The sequence below is a fragment of the Epinephelus fuscoguttatus genome, linkage group LG4, assembly GCF_011397635.1.
Source record: "Epinephelus fuscoguttatus linkage group LG4, E.fuscoguttatus.final_Chr_v1".
In the NCBI taxonomy this organism is placed as follows: domain Eukaryota; kingdom Metazoa; phylum Chordata; class Actinopteri; order Perciformes; family Serranidae; genus Epinephelus; species Epinephelus fuscoguttatus.
This window is the reverse complement of record NC_064755.1, coordinates 10060976-10075546: the sequence shown is the minus strand read 5'-3', so window position 1 is coordinate 10075546 and position 14571 is coordinate 10060976. Positions and strand designations below refer to the sequence as shown.

Here is a 14571-nt window from a genome sequence, read left to right as displayed (position 1 = left end):
TCGCTCTGTGTGTGCACTCTTTGAATACAAAATGCTTAAAGCCCTGCTCGATTAATATTCTTGTTTACATGCTACAGAGCAGAGACTAAACATCTGAAGATGCCACCTCCACAGTATTTTTTTAAGTGCTCAGCTTCGAATCTAGACTCCTGTTGTGTCACTGCAGTGGTTTACCCTTGTTAAACTGTTTATACATGTACAGGTGGACATCTAGATGCTGCATAAAAAGTCCAGTAGAGAGTCATAGTTTGATTAAAATGTATGCTGTTTATCTGTTCTTTAACAATGCAACAATAATTTGAACGCTCCACAGTAAGTCAGGTATGGAGTCATTTGGGTTAAGCAGACTGAGGATTCATTCCTTTATGACAACTTGGGTCTTATTTATAGTTTGGCCATTACTTCCATCAGTAATAATGATATTGTATTCACCAAATGTATTATAGATACCCTGACTTTCCTCTCACTGAAACATGTGTGTTTGCTTCAGGCCTAACAACGGCTTCCGCCAGGTACCATCAGGACTCAACTATTGCTCTGTCCAAGTCAAGTCAATCTTTATTTATATAGCACATTTCATACACAAGGCAACGCAATGTGCATTACAAATTACAATACAATCACAACACAGTCATAGAAGTGCAAGTGCAGAAGAGAAATATGCACACACACACACACACACACACACACACACACACACACACACACACACACACAAGGAATTTAACCATAGGCCGTTTTAAAAAGTAAGGTTTTTAACCTGCTTTTAAAGGTGTTCAGTGTGGGGGCCTTTCTCAGGTCTTCAGGCAGGGGGTTCCATCTTCTTGGGGCATAAGTGCAGAAGGCAGCATCTCCTGCTTTAGAGTTAGTACATGGGATGGTTAAAAGACCACTGCCTGTGGACCTTAGAGTTTTTGCTATTTTGTATCCAGTCAGCATGTCTTTTATATACTGAGGTGCAAAGCCATGTAGAGCTTTGTATACTATTAATAAAATTTTAAAATCGATTCTGGTTTTGACAGGTAGTCAATGCAGGGATCTAAGAACAGGTGTAATGTGTTCAGACTTTTTAGTTTCGGTGAGAATGCGTGCAGCTGCATTTTGAATTAACTGTAGTCGCTGCACAGCAGATTTTGGGAGGCCGGTGAGTAGACCATTACAGTAATCTAGTCTGCTTGTTATAAAAGCATGGATTAATTTCTCAGAGTCTGATTTTGATAGAAAGCTCCTTAGTTTGGAGATCATTTTTAGATGGTAAAAGGCTGATCTTGTGAGATGATTGATGTGGCTCTTAAAATTTAGATCACTGTCTATGATCACACCCAGATTTCTAGTTTCACTTGTGCTCTTCAGAGACAGAGAATTGAGATGAGCTGCAATTCTCTGTCTCTGAGCCTTTGCACCAAAGATGAGTATTTCTGTTTTGTCTTTGTTCAGTTCTAAAAAACTCTCTGACATCCATAGATTAATATCTTCAGTACACTGAGTTTGGGAATGTATGGGATCTAGGTCATCAGGAGATAGGGATGTGTAGAGTTGTGAATCATCATGCATAATTATGGTAATTTATGTTGTGTTTCTGTATAACGTGTGAGTGGGAGCATACAGAGGTTGAATAGTAGGGGTCCAAGAATTGAAATTTCTGAATGTCCAAACTGCACAAACACCAGCCACACGTAATATGTTGATAATCACTCATGACTGCAGTTTAATTTTATACAAATACAAGTCAAATAATTATTGTAAGATCACAGTGAAGCAAACATGTTCATTGCAGAAACTGCATCAACAAAAGGTACAAGGTGACTAACTTTAGGCCAGTATTCATCTCTCTTACACATAATGCACGTATATGGACACTTACACACACAAATACATACATACATACATGAAGGTGACCCCTTTGCTTTATAAGTTCCACAAAGTTTAAATGGACACAATAAAAGGGAGCACCAATGTCCAAAAACAAAAGTCATACACATGCAATTGAAGTCCATTACTACCTCTAAAAAGTCTTCCTCCTGGCTTTACTCACAGCATGGCACAGTCCCTGATAAGGGCTTCAACAATGTCACTTTCCAATGATGTTAACTAGCTTAGCTAATGTTACAGTTCAAATTCCATCTTACCTTAGTTAGGTAACTCCCTTAAGACCTAGCCTGCTAGATACCTAATTTTGGAAACAGGTGGCACTTGCCAGTGTCGTGCCAAAAAGTGATTGTCTGCCAAAAACATATTCCCGTCCATGGGCACCCCTGCAGCCTGTTAAATCTGTATTGCCCAGTTTATTCATCTGCAACCCCCAGCTACCAGCCCCAGAGGTTGCCACTTGTTTACAACCTGTCCGATCATCTGTCCTCGTGGTTGTTGCCCCTTGAGACCTTCTTTTAGCAATGTTGCCATGTTCCAAGATTTCGGCAATTACTTTGGTGTTTACAGAACAAATCATATAGTTATGGAATATGGTCGTAGATATAAAGGGCAGCCAAACTTGCTGGGAAGAGATACAAAGTTGAAGAGAAAAATCATTACTCAAATTGTCCGTAAACAGCTCACAGACCAACTTCCTGCTTAAACTTTGACCCGCTGTACTTGCCGTAGGTGTGTGTGCACATGGTTTTCCATTTGGATTATAACTGACACTTTGGGTCTCACTTTTGTTTTTGTTTTTTACTGAAAAATAATGTCATATGCTGAGTGAATTGGGTTAATGCCACCACACACAGAATTATAATTACTGTTTTAAGTTACTGAGTACATCCTCTTCAGATCTTGTATTTTGCACCTGTGGCTGAAAAAAACAGTGTTTAAAATGTTACCATTGTCACTATTTGTTGCACAGATGCTGAGGAAGATCACAACAGAGGAAACGCTGGAAGACAGGTCTACTGCAGAGCTGGACGCATTGAAGCATAGAGACTGGGTGAGACGAAACAAGCAAGGGCGCAGCATGACAGGGAGGACAATACAACAGTGTGTTTGACTGAAGAAGGCAGTGTTGTCGTGTTGACGCATGCAGATGTGTGTGCTGTTGTTTCCATCCTAGGCACGTCTGTGGGTGCAGCTGATGAAGGAGCTCAGACAGGGAGTGAAGCTGAAGAAGGTGCAGGAGCAGCCGTTCAACCTGCTGCCCACCGAGTTCAGCCTCACACCCTTCGAGATGCTGATGCAGGACATACGAGCTCGCAAGTTCCAGCTACGCAAAGTCATGGTGAGAGACAAAACTTAGTTTAAAATAATCAAGCCAAGCATTAGATATGATGTAAATATGAAGATATGAAAGCAGTTAAAACATCTGTGCCATGAAAGCAGTTGAAATTGTCAGTTGATTAGTAAACACTGAAAGTAGATGACATGTCAGTCGAAGAGTAAAAGATAAAAGCAGTTGAATTATAAACAATTAAAACAATTTCAATTTCAGTTGTAGATTAAGTGACAGAGATAATGGAAGTGTCTGCACTGTAAACCCGGTAATAAAAATAACTTTGTTTATATAGCATCTTCTAAAACTGTGTTACAGAATGTTTCACAGATTATATGATCCACCAAGTGCTGATTGGTTTTGAGTTAAAAGAATAAGGTTGCAAGACAGATTTCTACCGAGAGACTCCTCTAGAGTTTTAAGGCCCTGACAGCTTTAGTCTTAAGTGTAGATTGAGGGACTGTTTGTAGATTTTTGTCGAACAATCTGAGATTGCGTGCAGGTAGATAGGGGCATATAAATTCACATATGTACAGTATCTCACATAAGTGAGTGCACCCCTCCCATTTTTGCAAATATTTCATTATATCTTTTCATGGGACAACACTATAGAAATGACACATATAACTTAAAGTAGTCAGTGTACAGCTTGTATAGTAGTATAGATTTACCTTCCTCTGAAAATTACTCAAAACACAGCCATCAACATCTAAACAGCTGGCAACATAAGTTAGTGGTGAATTTCAAGAGAAAATAAATAAAGACATGAATAACTTTCTTCAAGTCAGAGAATGTTAGACCATTAGATGTTGAAAAAAGCAGGACTTAACTCCCTAAATTGACATCCTGTTGAAAGTTTAATTGGAATCAAATAACTCCTAGATTTCCAGCATTGGACTGAACCGAGGGCCCCAAGTTCTGGCACTTATCACTGAATGCAGAAGTGTTTAACAGCCCCAAAACAATACAATTTCAGATTTTTCTTTATTGGGGTATCCTGGTTATATAGACATAGAGTTGAGTGTCATTGGCATAACAATGAAAAGAGATTTTATGATTGTGAAATAATCTGTCCAGAGGAAACATTTACATACAGAACAGAAGAGGACTCAGGACAGAGCCTTGGGGTGCTCCATGGTGCATAATGGAGATGAACCATTTCAGACCAGTGTCTGTAATTTTTTCATTGTCTTTTAGATGGCTAATTAAGGTACTGTGATCAACTCTATCAAAAGCAGAACTTAAGTCAAGTAAGATCAAGCCAGACCCTTCCCCAGCATCAGCAGCAAGGAGGAGATCAGTGATCACCCTAAGTATAGCAGCGTCAGTGCTGTGTTCTTCTGGAAAGCCAGACTGGAACTTTCCAAAAATATCACGTTGGCTCATGTGGACAGTTAATTGTTTGTAGAAAATCTTCTCTAGGTTAATTGACTTGTAAATGCTGAAAGCAGCTGAAACGTCAGTTGTAGAGTAAGCACTTTACAGCAGTTGAAATGTCAGGAGAGGTCTTAAAGGGGCTAGAGGCGAAATTCAAAGCCTATGAGTTGTGTGGACACAGTTCTCAACATGGAGGTGGCTGAGCTGGCGGCTAGCAGCTAATGGTGCTAACTCCATTAACAGCTCTAAACATCAGCAACAGTGCTCACAGAGCTAACAGTGTCGATTGGGGGTAACTGGAGGGTGGCCGACACGCTTCTGTGACAACACTTCTGTGTCCCAATGTCAGCTGTAACCACAGAGTACAGTGCAAAGCATCAGCGATGAGCTAGTGAGTGGGATACACACATGCACTAATATACACATGCGGCAGGACCGGCTTACCACAACAAAGAAGAAGCTGGGATAACAACACACACAGAGGTGGTGTGACTTTAATCTCTGCTCAGGACACCATTACTCCACTATATTTTTACATAGTAAACCATTTATTTGCTGCTACGTTAACACTCTGAATGTTGCATACAAAACCTTGTTGACAGCAGCGAAATTGAAGATGTTGCAGAGGAAATATTTCAAGATTGTTCTTTCCTTTGTGAAACCCAGCAAGAAATGCTTTAATCTTCAATTCACTTTGTTCAAACGGGGCACGAGGACACTGAGGGCAGACAGCAGTGAGACTGTGTGAGACTCTAACACCTGTTTGTCATTCGAAGACCTTGGAGCTACTGTCCTCTTTTCAGGCAGTCCGCTGCACCATGTACTGTACAGGCTTTGTTACAGTTAGAAAATATTATGTAGCAGGCATACATGAGGCAATCACCTTGAGGCCATCTCCACGGGCAGATACATAATTCAGCCTCAGAACACAAATATTAATGAAGATTTCTCTCGGCCTTCTGTCCTCACAGCAGCCAAAATCATCAGCCAACTCTGCAGTTCCCCTCAGCTTCACCTCAGCTTCTTCAAACTTCTTGTCTTGTTTTACGGCCTCAACTTAACTGTTTCGGTTCAGTCTAACAACTCTTATCAACTCCTATTAGGCTGCTGTTATCAGTGAGAAAGCTCTGATAAACCCACTGTACTGTGGCTGCTTAGCACTACATGCCAAAGTTAGCAACTAGCTGGTGAACATAGAATTTAGCAGCTGAAGAGCACTATATTTATTTCAAGGATTTGTGGAGACCAAAATAGGGCTAAAAGGAGACTGCATGCTGGATGTGCCAATGGTAAATATACTAACATGTTTGCCGTATAAACTTTATCAGGAGATAATGTGTCAATGTTATGTTAACAGTTTTTAGCATTGCTACACTGCTCACTGTATGATGTACAGACACAGTACTACAATTAGTGTGGTGTTTCTTGTATTACCCAGGTGGACGGTGACATTCCTACCAGAGTGAAGAGGAATGCCCATGAAATGATACTGGATTTCATCAGATCAAGACCTCCACTTAAACCAGTGAGTGGGTTTCACCTTCTGATAGAAGTTGACCACAGCAGAGTGAAGAAGGGTTCATGTGTGCATTTTTTTTTTTTTTTTTTACAGTATACCCTGAAACCCTGAGTGTAAGCAGGCAGGTAGAAGAATACTTGTATTGATAAAAGTCTAGTTTTTTGGTTGATTTGTTGGCAAACAGGATTAACATGGTTTGACAGACAAATACAGTTGTTTGCCAGGTTGGTTGCCAAAACTGAAAATATGGTTGCCATTTTTAGTCACCTTATATTTTGAGTATAAAGATAGTATGCAGTTATACGTCAGCTTAATAATGAAAAATGTGACATAAAAGAATGTTTAAAAGCTTTATTACAGTAACCAAGCAACCCTCTTAGTAGTTTGTGTTTTATCTGATTATATTAGATATCTGGTCATATCTTTTTATTTAAGGTTCATCTTGTTCTTTATCAGTTCAATCAGTTTGCACATTTGTTTGTGATGTTGATGGTTAGTCGAACCTTAAACAGTCAAACAGCTTAATTTGCTTCGTTGAAACAGGGTTCCCTGTGCATCATTCAACAGCATGATACTCAAGGACAGAGACTTTCCAAGGGAGAAGAAAGGACTGGAACACACTGATCAATTTATTGACTTCAATTCTTTTTGCACTTATAAAGCTTGTGAATTGATCAGCGCAGTCCTTTCTTCTCCCATGGAAACTTGATTTACTTCACCATTGTCTCTAAAACAGATGCCTGAGCTCATGCCAGTAAACACACCAACGTACATACAGCGATGTCTGGTTCTAGTTCTGACTAACAGCAATATTTAAATATCACTAATGCAAAAAAATATTCAAAATTAATTTATTTTGGGGTGCATGTATTGTTGTTTGCTGTCCCTGTTTTTTTTATGTTAGAGTGGTTACCATGTATGGCAACCAAAGGCTAAGTACTAGGAGCCAGTCTCTCAAAATGGGTGCCAATTGCAAATTGGCAGTTTTTGTTTTCAGTGTTACATCAGTTTATCAGGCATCTTATATAATGAGTCAGCTGTGTTCATCATGACTATGGTGATAGTTGCTTCATTACATTGTAACGAATTATATTCAAACTGTATTACTGGGGTTTTACCATAATAATAACTGAGTAACTGAGTTGAGACACTTTGAATGGGTGGTCACATCATATCTTTAAATCTTGGCACCTTTTTCACCCATACCTGTATGTACATATACATATCCCTCAGCCCATACGTCTTTAACAATTGTTGTGAACGTGATATATTAAGAGTGCATTAAGGGAATTTCTTCAAATTTGAAAAAAACCCATCCACTTTGACTTAACGATGAAGTGATTAGATTTTGATGGCCAAAAGTCAAGTCAAAGTCAAAGTCATTGTGACTTTACATTTGTCTCATTCTCATGAACAAGATATCTCAAAAAGGCCTTGAGGGAATTTCCTCAGATTTGGCACAAACATCCTCTTGGACTCAGCGATGAACTGATTAGAATCTGGTGGTCAAGGGTCAAAGTCACCGTGGCCTTCCAAAACACGTTTTTGGCCATAACTCAAGAAATCATACACTAAATATAACAAAATTTCACATACATATCTAATGGGATGAAATGATGAAGTTATTGCATTTTATAATCAAAAGGTCAAAGGTCAACTTCACTGTGACATCATAACGTTCTGTAAAAACATTTGTCTGGCCATAATTCAAAGCCATATCTCAGGAACAGAAGGGGAGACATTTGGTCAGATACTGAATTGGTGACACTAATCTTAAGTCTCCATATTGAAACTGTGCTGATTGTATAGATCTGTGCTGCCGAGGGGATAGATGTGTATGAAGCATCCATATATTCACAGACACAGATGTAAACTGTAACTGCAGCTTGACTGGTTTGTGGAGGAATACAACCATGAGGCAGTAATTCTAATCTGAGATTGCCCAGAAGTATGGATATGTTCTAATTATTCCTTCTTATTAGGTTTCAGAGCGCAGCCTTCCGCCTCCTCCACCGCAGCAGCAGTCCCTCCATGACCAGGTCCTGGCTGAGATCAAGCAAGAGAGAAAGCTCAGGCCTGTGTCCCTGCCCAGCTCCAGACGTAAGGGGACAATCATTCACCATTGTTTTTTTTACCGAACTATAACTAAATTGAAGCTCCACCACAGGTCACATCACTATTTAAGAACTAAATGCAAAACATAAAAAATGTAAGTTCTCGGAGCAGACCCATATGAAGAAATGTATGTTTGTCTTTATTAAACATAACATTTTATTTGGTTACGATAAAAGTATTTTTTTTTTCCAATTGTCCTGTGGTGCTTTGTACAACTGAGAGTAGACCTTGTTTTGTTTCCATTAGACAGACACAAAAGTACTTAAAGAATAGTCTAAAATGGTGTATTGGCTGTCAGTGGTGCCAGAAACTTTTAATAGAGGTGGCCAGATGGGGCCATAGAAAGTCTCAAAAAAACAAAAGCCATAACTAAATTTCTGTAATTTTATTATGTTGTTGAAGTATAAAAGCTAGTTGAAGCAGCAATTCTATCAAGGTGCCACTGCTGTTTGTATGCATTTGTTAACATCAAAAACAGTTGGATGGTGCCTGGGGAGAAGCGTTACGTATGGTGATAGTGGAGTAAAAGCTAAGGTCTGGTCGCTGCGTCTTCTCCCTGTGCCAGTGTGTTTTTCTTTTTAAAGTCATTGCATGACTTTCAGTGTTCTTCTTGCTGTGCTGTTCACAAAGCAAATGTTACAGTGAAGGTGAGCGGACCACCCATGTTGCTAAATAATTACTTTAGGGCTGATGCTCTGGTCTGTACATTCTGTACTGTAGCCTGTGAGGGTAACACTACAGTGAGGCACTGTATACTAGTCTGTAAGCTGTAGTGTGTAACAAGAGTACTTTTCCATTTAGAGATACAGTACATGTGGAGGTGGCGTTGCATTTCATAAATTGACCGGCTGTTTGCAGATCAAGGTCAGTTGATTTCAGTGTGTGGGCCACTGATAAAGGACTTTTCACACTGTACATCTAAAGAGCACACTGACTGAACAGATATCTGGAAATTAATTATTAGTCTGAATTATCATTGATACTATTAAAGTATTGTTATTAATATGATAATTGCAACCCGTTTTGTAGGTTGACCTAATGGGACAGTTGTTTTATAATCTGTGCAGGAAAAAAACCCAACAGTAACCATGGTAAATTCAGTCCCCTTGCCAGAAAGATTAAAGATATATTAAGTGACCTGGAAAATTTCAGTTATCCAATAATAACTCTCTTTTTCGCTCTGTTTTGCTCGTCATCAGCTCCTGAGGGAACTATATGACGAACTATGTTCTTCAATTAGCTGCTAACTTTGTCCGCTGTTTGGTGCTGGGAAGGTGAGACTGAACCAGAACAGTGTAGCTGTGGACTGTAAAACCAAAACAATGAGCTGAAAGATGCTAAAAACTTTGTAGAGCTGAGAGTAACTACTGAGTGGGGTGATACTTTTCTGTGGATTTGTGATGATGAGTGACCTCATTTGCCTAACATAGTCAACTGACCCATTGGTAATCTAAATCTAATAATAAGTGCAGCTTTACATTTTGTTTGTACTGTAAGAAGGGAACACTCTTTCTGCTTTTTGCTGTAAAGCAATTCAACACAGTTTCCTCCAAATATGACTCACAACAACATTCAATAAAGTCAGTAAAATGCTACACAGCAACTGTTCCGACACTGCAACATAGCTCTTCCAATATTGTTGGTTTACAGTATTAACTTTTGAGTGTTAACTCAAAATGAGTGTGTTCATAAGTTATTGATGCTAAACCCCTACACGGGGTACATCTCAGAGTCAGTGCCCTCTGATCTCACTGTTTCTGACTTATTTGTTCGCTGAAGGTGTTTCTGGTTTCTCTTCACTCAGCATTTGGCTCTCTGCCCTGCCTGGCTCAGACTTGTCCTTGTAACGTCAAATCAACTTCATGCATCGACCTGTCCGTGTCGGAGCCAGGCCCCCGGCAGCCGTCCCGCCCTCGTATCCTGCTCAAGGCTCCGACTTTGGCTGAGATGGAGGAGATGAACATATCTGAGGTGAGGGCAGACAGGGAGGGGTTGAATAATTGGAATCATTGTTGGCGTCTCTTAGGGCTGACTGGTGCTTTTCACAGTAGAACATGCTTTGTTTCCCAGCTTAAGTGGGTTAAGATGCCTCTGCGCAGTTTCAGAATAGCACAGAGGGTGGAAAGCGAAACACTGATTGAGATGAATCCTTTTTTTGCACAAAGACTCAACAACTTGGGAAAATGTATTTTTCCCCTCTCTTGTTGTGTTACCCAAATGAACCAATTTAAAGCAGATTGGAGTTTAAGTTCTGCAGATATTTCTTGTAGAAACAGCTGCTAAATAATAGATAGACGTTATCTCCTTCCGTTGGAGAGGAAAAGGAATTAAGGTGTAAAATGATCACTGGAGGGTGTGCAGTAACCCTGACTTTTCTTTTAAGAGCTGCTTTGCATTTTTGTAACTGCCAAGGTAATTGTTATCTTAGCAATTCAAGCAGAACTGGACTTTATTAAGTTAGGAAACCGCTGTGCTTGTGGTCAATGTATGAAATCTCTATGACTCGGTCTGCATATTGTGCGGCCCCAAATGGAAACTGTGAGAAAGCCGAGCGAGACTGAAAACCCCTTAAATGACAGCAATTCAGTTTCAGTCCAGAGGGCTGTTTCATAAACCAAGATTACCAGTTAACCCAGGCTTGTTTTTAAGATATTCGTTCTCATGAAGGAGGCTTAAATAAATCTGACTCAAAGCTACAGGTGGAAACTTTTATGAAAATAGCTTTTTGTCGTATTTGCTAAATCTGTCACTACATCCTGACAGTAGTACATGAGACCAAAAATCCATGAAAAAAAATCATGTTCTTCTGCCGCCTTGTAGTGTTTCTAATGGCAATGACAAAAAGCCACTGTGCCTAAGCGACAACAACCAACAGAGCAAGGAGGAGACCCTAAATTAGCTGTCAGTCACGTCAAGCACTGCTCGTAAACTGTGATGAAAGTGTCAAGTGCTCTGCCCATTTCTCACCTCAAATGTTTTCAGACACATATTTAAGTGTACTGTTGAGGTGTAAAGTGAGAAAGTTTGTGACCTGGCCGCCATGTTGAAAACAGTCGAGCCAACCTAAAGCACTACCCACAACACCTCTTCCCTTCCCCTCTTCCTTAACCCTTCCTCTCCTTCTCCAACCCAGGAGGAGGAGTCCCCAGACAACGGGGAGCTGAGGAGGGCAGAGAGCTCCCCAACACCTCTGAAAAGAGATCGCTCCTTCTCAGAGCACGACCTGGCCATGCTCCGTGCCGAGATGCTGCCTTCGCTCTCTGAGTCGGGGCAGCTGGTCGGGGCGGTCAGGCTGAGGGGTGAGAGGCCTCGTTCCAGGACGCTGACCGGTGCCGGGCCTCCAACTTTTCACAGAGGTCAGTATGTAGAAGCAGACTGATCATCTGTGGTAACAGTTCATACTTCAATTTATAAATGATTACTTCTATATAGAGAGCAAATATACAAACACAACACCCTGTGATTTCATTTTTAGATCAAAGCTGGTCATGGAATTCCTTCAGTATCACAGAGATTAGAGAAATCACGTACTGAAAATAGGAAACTGATATTGGAGTCTAGTTGCTCCACACATTCATTAGATGGAAGTTTTTGACTCATCAGTATAACCAGATATCAGTAGTGGGAAACTTTTACAAACACTACGGTGTGTACATCCACAGAGGCTCCAAAGTCTATATACCTATGACGTCGGGATAATTTTCAAGTTTAGTCAGTTTTATTTTATCAGGATGAGCAACTTGAGATGTATCATGTCATATTCAAGGGGGCCCCACTAATGACCAACAAGTGAGTCACCCTAACTACACTGAGCTTTGTCCATTTTAAAGCATCATATTGCCATAGCAACATGTGCGGGCCACTTCCCATGAGAGTTTTGTGAGATTGCATGGGCTAGCTCTGTGCATGTCATCTAAACTAAATTACTGCACAATGATTCACAGTGAAATTCACAATGAAATATGGATGTTAGGCAGCAAATCAGCTTTGCTTTCAATCAGATAAGTTATGAGAAAATCATCTGACATATCATAAACATATGATTTTTTCATGGTTATCCACATATGCCATGTACAGAACTCAGTGAAGATGAGACAAAATCTATCAAAGGACTGCTGAAGAAGTTTGCAGAACATCTGTTCAGGTGCGAGCAGTCCTACATAGTAACACATTAAGAGGGGAAAATAAGAAAGTGAAGAAAAAGTTGAATAGACCTTTTACACTCTAGACATTTTTCCTGTCAAACAAAAGCATGACTAACGGTGTTATAAAATGCTGCTTCAGCCATCATATTGTTAGTATTCATCTGGGCTTCTCCTGCTATGAAAGGTCAAAGTGTCTGCGGTGAAGAAGACCCATGACCGATTCATTCGGGAACAACAACATGAGTGCTCTCATTATTGTTATTATAGATTTATGTAGAAAAAAAAAACATGTTCAGTACAAGATGGATATTTTTTGACAGGGTAAAAAAAAGAAAAACCAGTGATTCTCATTAAGCAAACATGTCAGTCAAATTCAAGATATAATGAAGCTCATCATGCACTTGAGGTCACTCTCAGTGTCGCAGGAGAGCCTGACAGCTTTTGTGTGTAAAACATCTGGCACTTTGGGCAAAGTTTCATTTTGTGAAAACTTCTGAAAGGAAAAGTCAGGTGATGGTCTGGATAGTCAAATTTAGATAAATTCTCCTCGGCTCATTGTGTTACTAGTGACCCCAGTCTTATCTCTGAAAGACCTGCGCGACTGCCAGTGATCTCAGATGACATTACTGGTTGTGGTGTGCTCATTTTTACATTTAGCGCTCTGACATAGCCATTTTTAAAAGGGTTCCTTAACATCTTACCTCAAGATATCAGAATGCAAATGGGCTCTACTGATTCCTAAGAGTCTCCCCTTTACAAACATGCCTACTTTACTGTATGCTATTTTTTTGCACACAGTATACATGTGTTATTTTCACCTATTCTTTTTAACACTGGGGTCCTTAATCAGTTTTGGAAATGCATCAATTAGGTATGACTCTAAAGCTGAGACTATTATGGAGTTATGAGGCCAATTTTATTCATATGTGGTGATGGTAGTTCCCATAGTAGCCATTTTATTGCAGTGAGACAATTTCTTTTTAAACTTGACATCACTGTATAAAATAACCTACTGTGATCTCGAGGATAATCACAGCCTCATGAAACTTCACAACAACAATTTAGAGACCTCAGGCATTCAGAGGCTGTATGACTGTCATAAGTATATTGACAATAATGGAGTTTTCTCAGCAGTTTCCAGAACAGAAGTGCTTACTATCCAGCCACTGAAAAAAAATGTAATTCCCCAAAAGTCAAAAGCTTTTGATACCAAATCACAGCATAGTTTTTTTTTATATTGTTCTTCTCAAGGTCTTGTTTTTAATCATGCATTTTAGGGGATTTTTTGACCATTTTCCTCACTTCTCAAGTGGTAAAAAATGCTTAAATTTAACAGCAAATCTGTGTAACAAATGGTATCAACCCAAAAGTGGCTGCAACAACTTATGAGACATATTTGGGAATGTTCTAAGCCTCTATAGACTCTAAACTTTAAAAGTTGGAATAGGTGCCTAATGATCTCTTGTCTGTGATGGCTCTCTTAATTATTGAGGTTGAAAAAATGCTATCACTTTATGCACAGAGGAGGGCCACAATTTTTTTCAGCTTCCAAATGGAGGGTATGATAGAAAAGCCCCAGTATTCCAAGAGAAAGAATTTTACTTCTCGAATTGTGAGGGAAAAAATATTAAGTGCATCGTAAATGAACACATGGTGGCACTACTGCCACAAAAAAAGGTCAGACAAACATCAGTTGTTACAGTTTGCTCATGGCCTAACACCAGATGTCATTGAAAGGAAGCTCTCTGTCACACCGTCATGTTTCACTGTGACACTTAGCAGAACCAACATTAAGGTTATCAGTAACACCTGTGCTCTCGTACTGTGACAAGTCAAAATGTCTCATGCAAAAAAGTGTTTTAACTATAATCAATGTTTTGTTTCAGGGCTGGATTGTAGCATGTTTTTGTGTTTTTCATTTGCTCTACATTTAACATACTGTAGCCATACACATCTTTACTTCTGTTTCTTTACAGTTATTCTCAGCCAGGATTCATTCATATTCAGGAGTCTGAAGTTAGTTAATCCCAATCAAACAGTGCTGCAGCTCATGCCGTTGGTTAGTTCCTCCTGTTTGGCTGAAAGAAAGATAATTAATGAGATCAGCTGCCGTAGTGTTTGCTTGCAATGAAAACCTGCAGACTGTTGGCCCTCTGTGATAGATGAGTCACACACGCTGCAGTTTTAATCCTCCTCCCACAGAAGGAGACACA

At 39.8% G+C, this 14571-nt stretch overlaps 1 protein-coding gene across 1 annotated transcript in view; it reads left to right on the top strand.

Moving 5' to 3' along the window:
* The window catches only part of spire2 (spire-type actin nucleation factor 2), a 50341-nt gene that overhangs the window by 20994 nt on the left and 14776 nt on the right, over positions 1-14571 (top strand). The window contains exons 4-9 of the mRNA XM_049573716.1: positions 2843-2923; positions 3047-3211; positions 6018-6104; positions 8081-8198; positions 10018-10184; positions 11347-11569. Coding sequence (XP_049429673.1) covers positions 2843-2923; positions 3047-3211; positions 6018-6104; positions 8081-8198; positions 10018-10184; positions 11347-11569 — 841 coding nt within the window. The remainder of the gene's footprint in view (positions 1-2842; positions 2924-3046; positions 3212-6017; positions 6105-8080; positions 8199-10017; positions 10185-11346; positions 11570-14571) is intronic.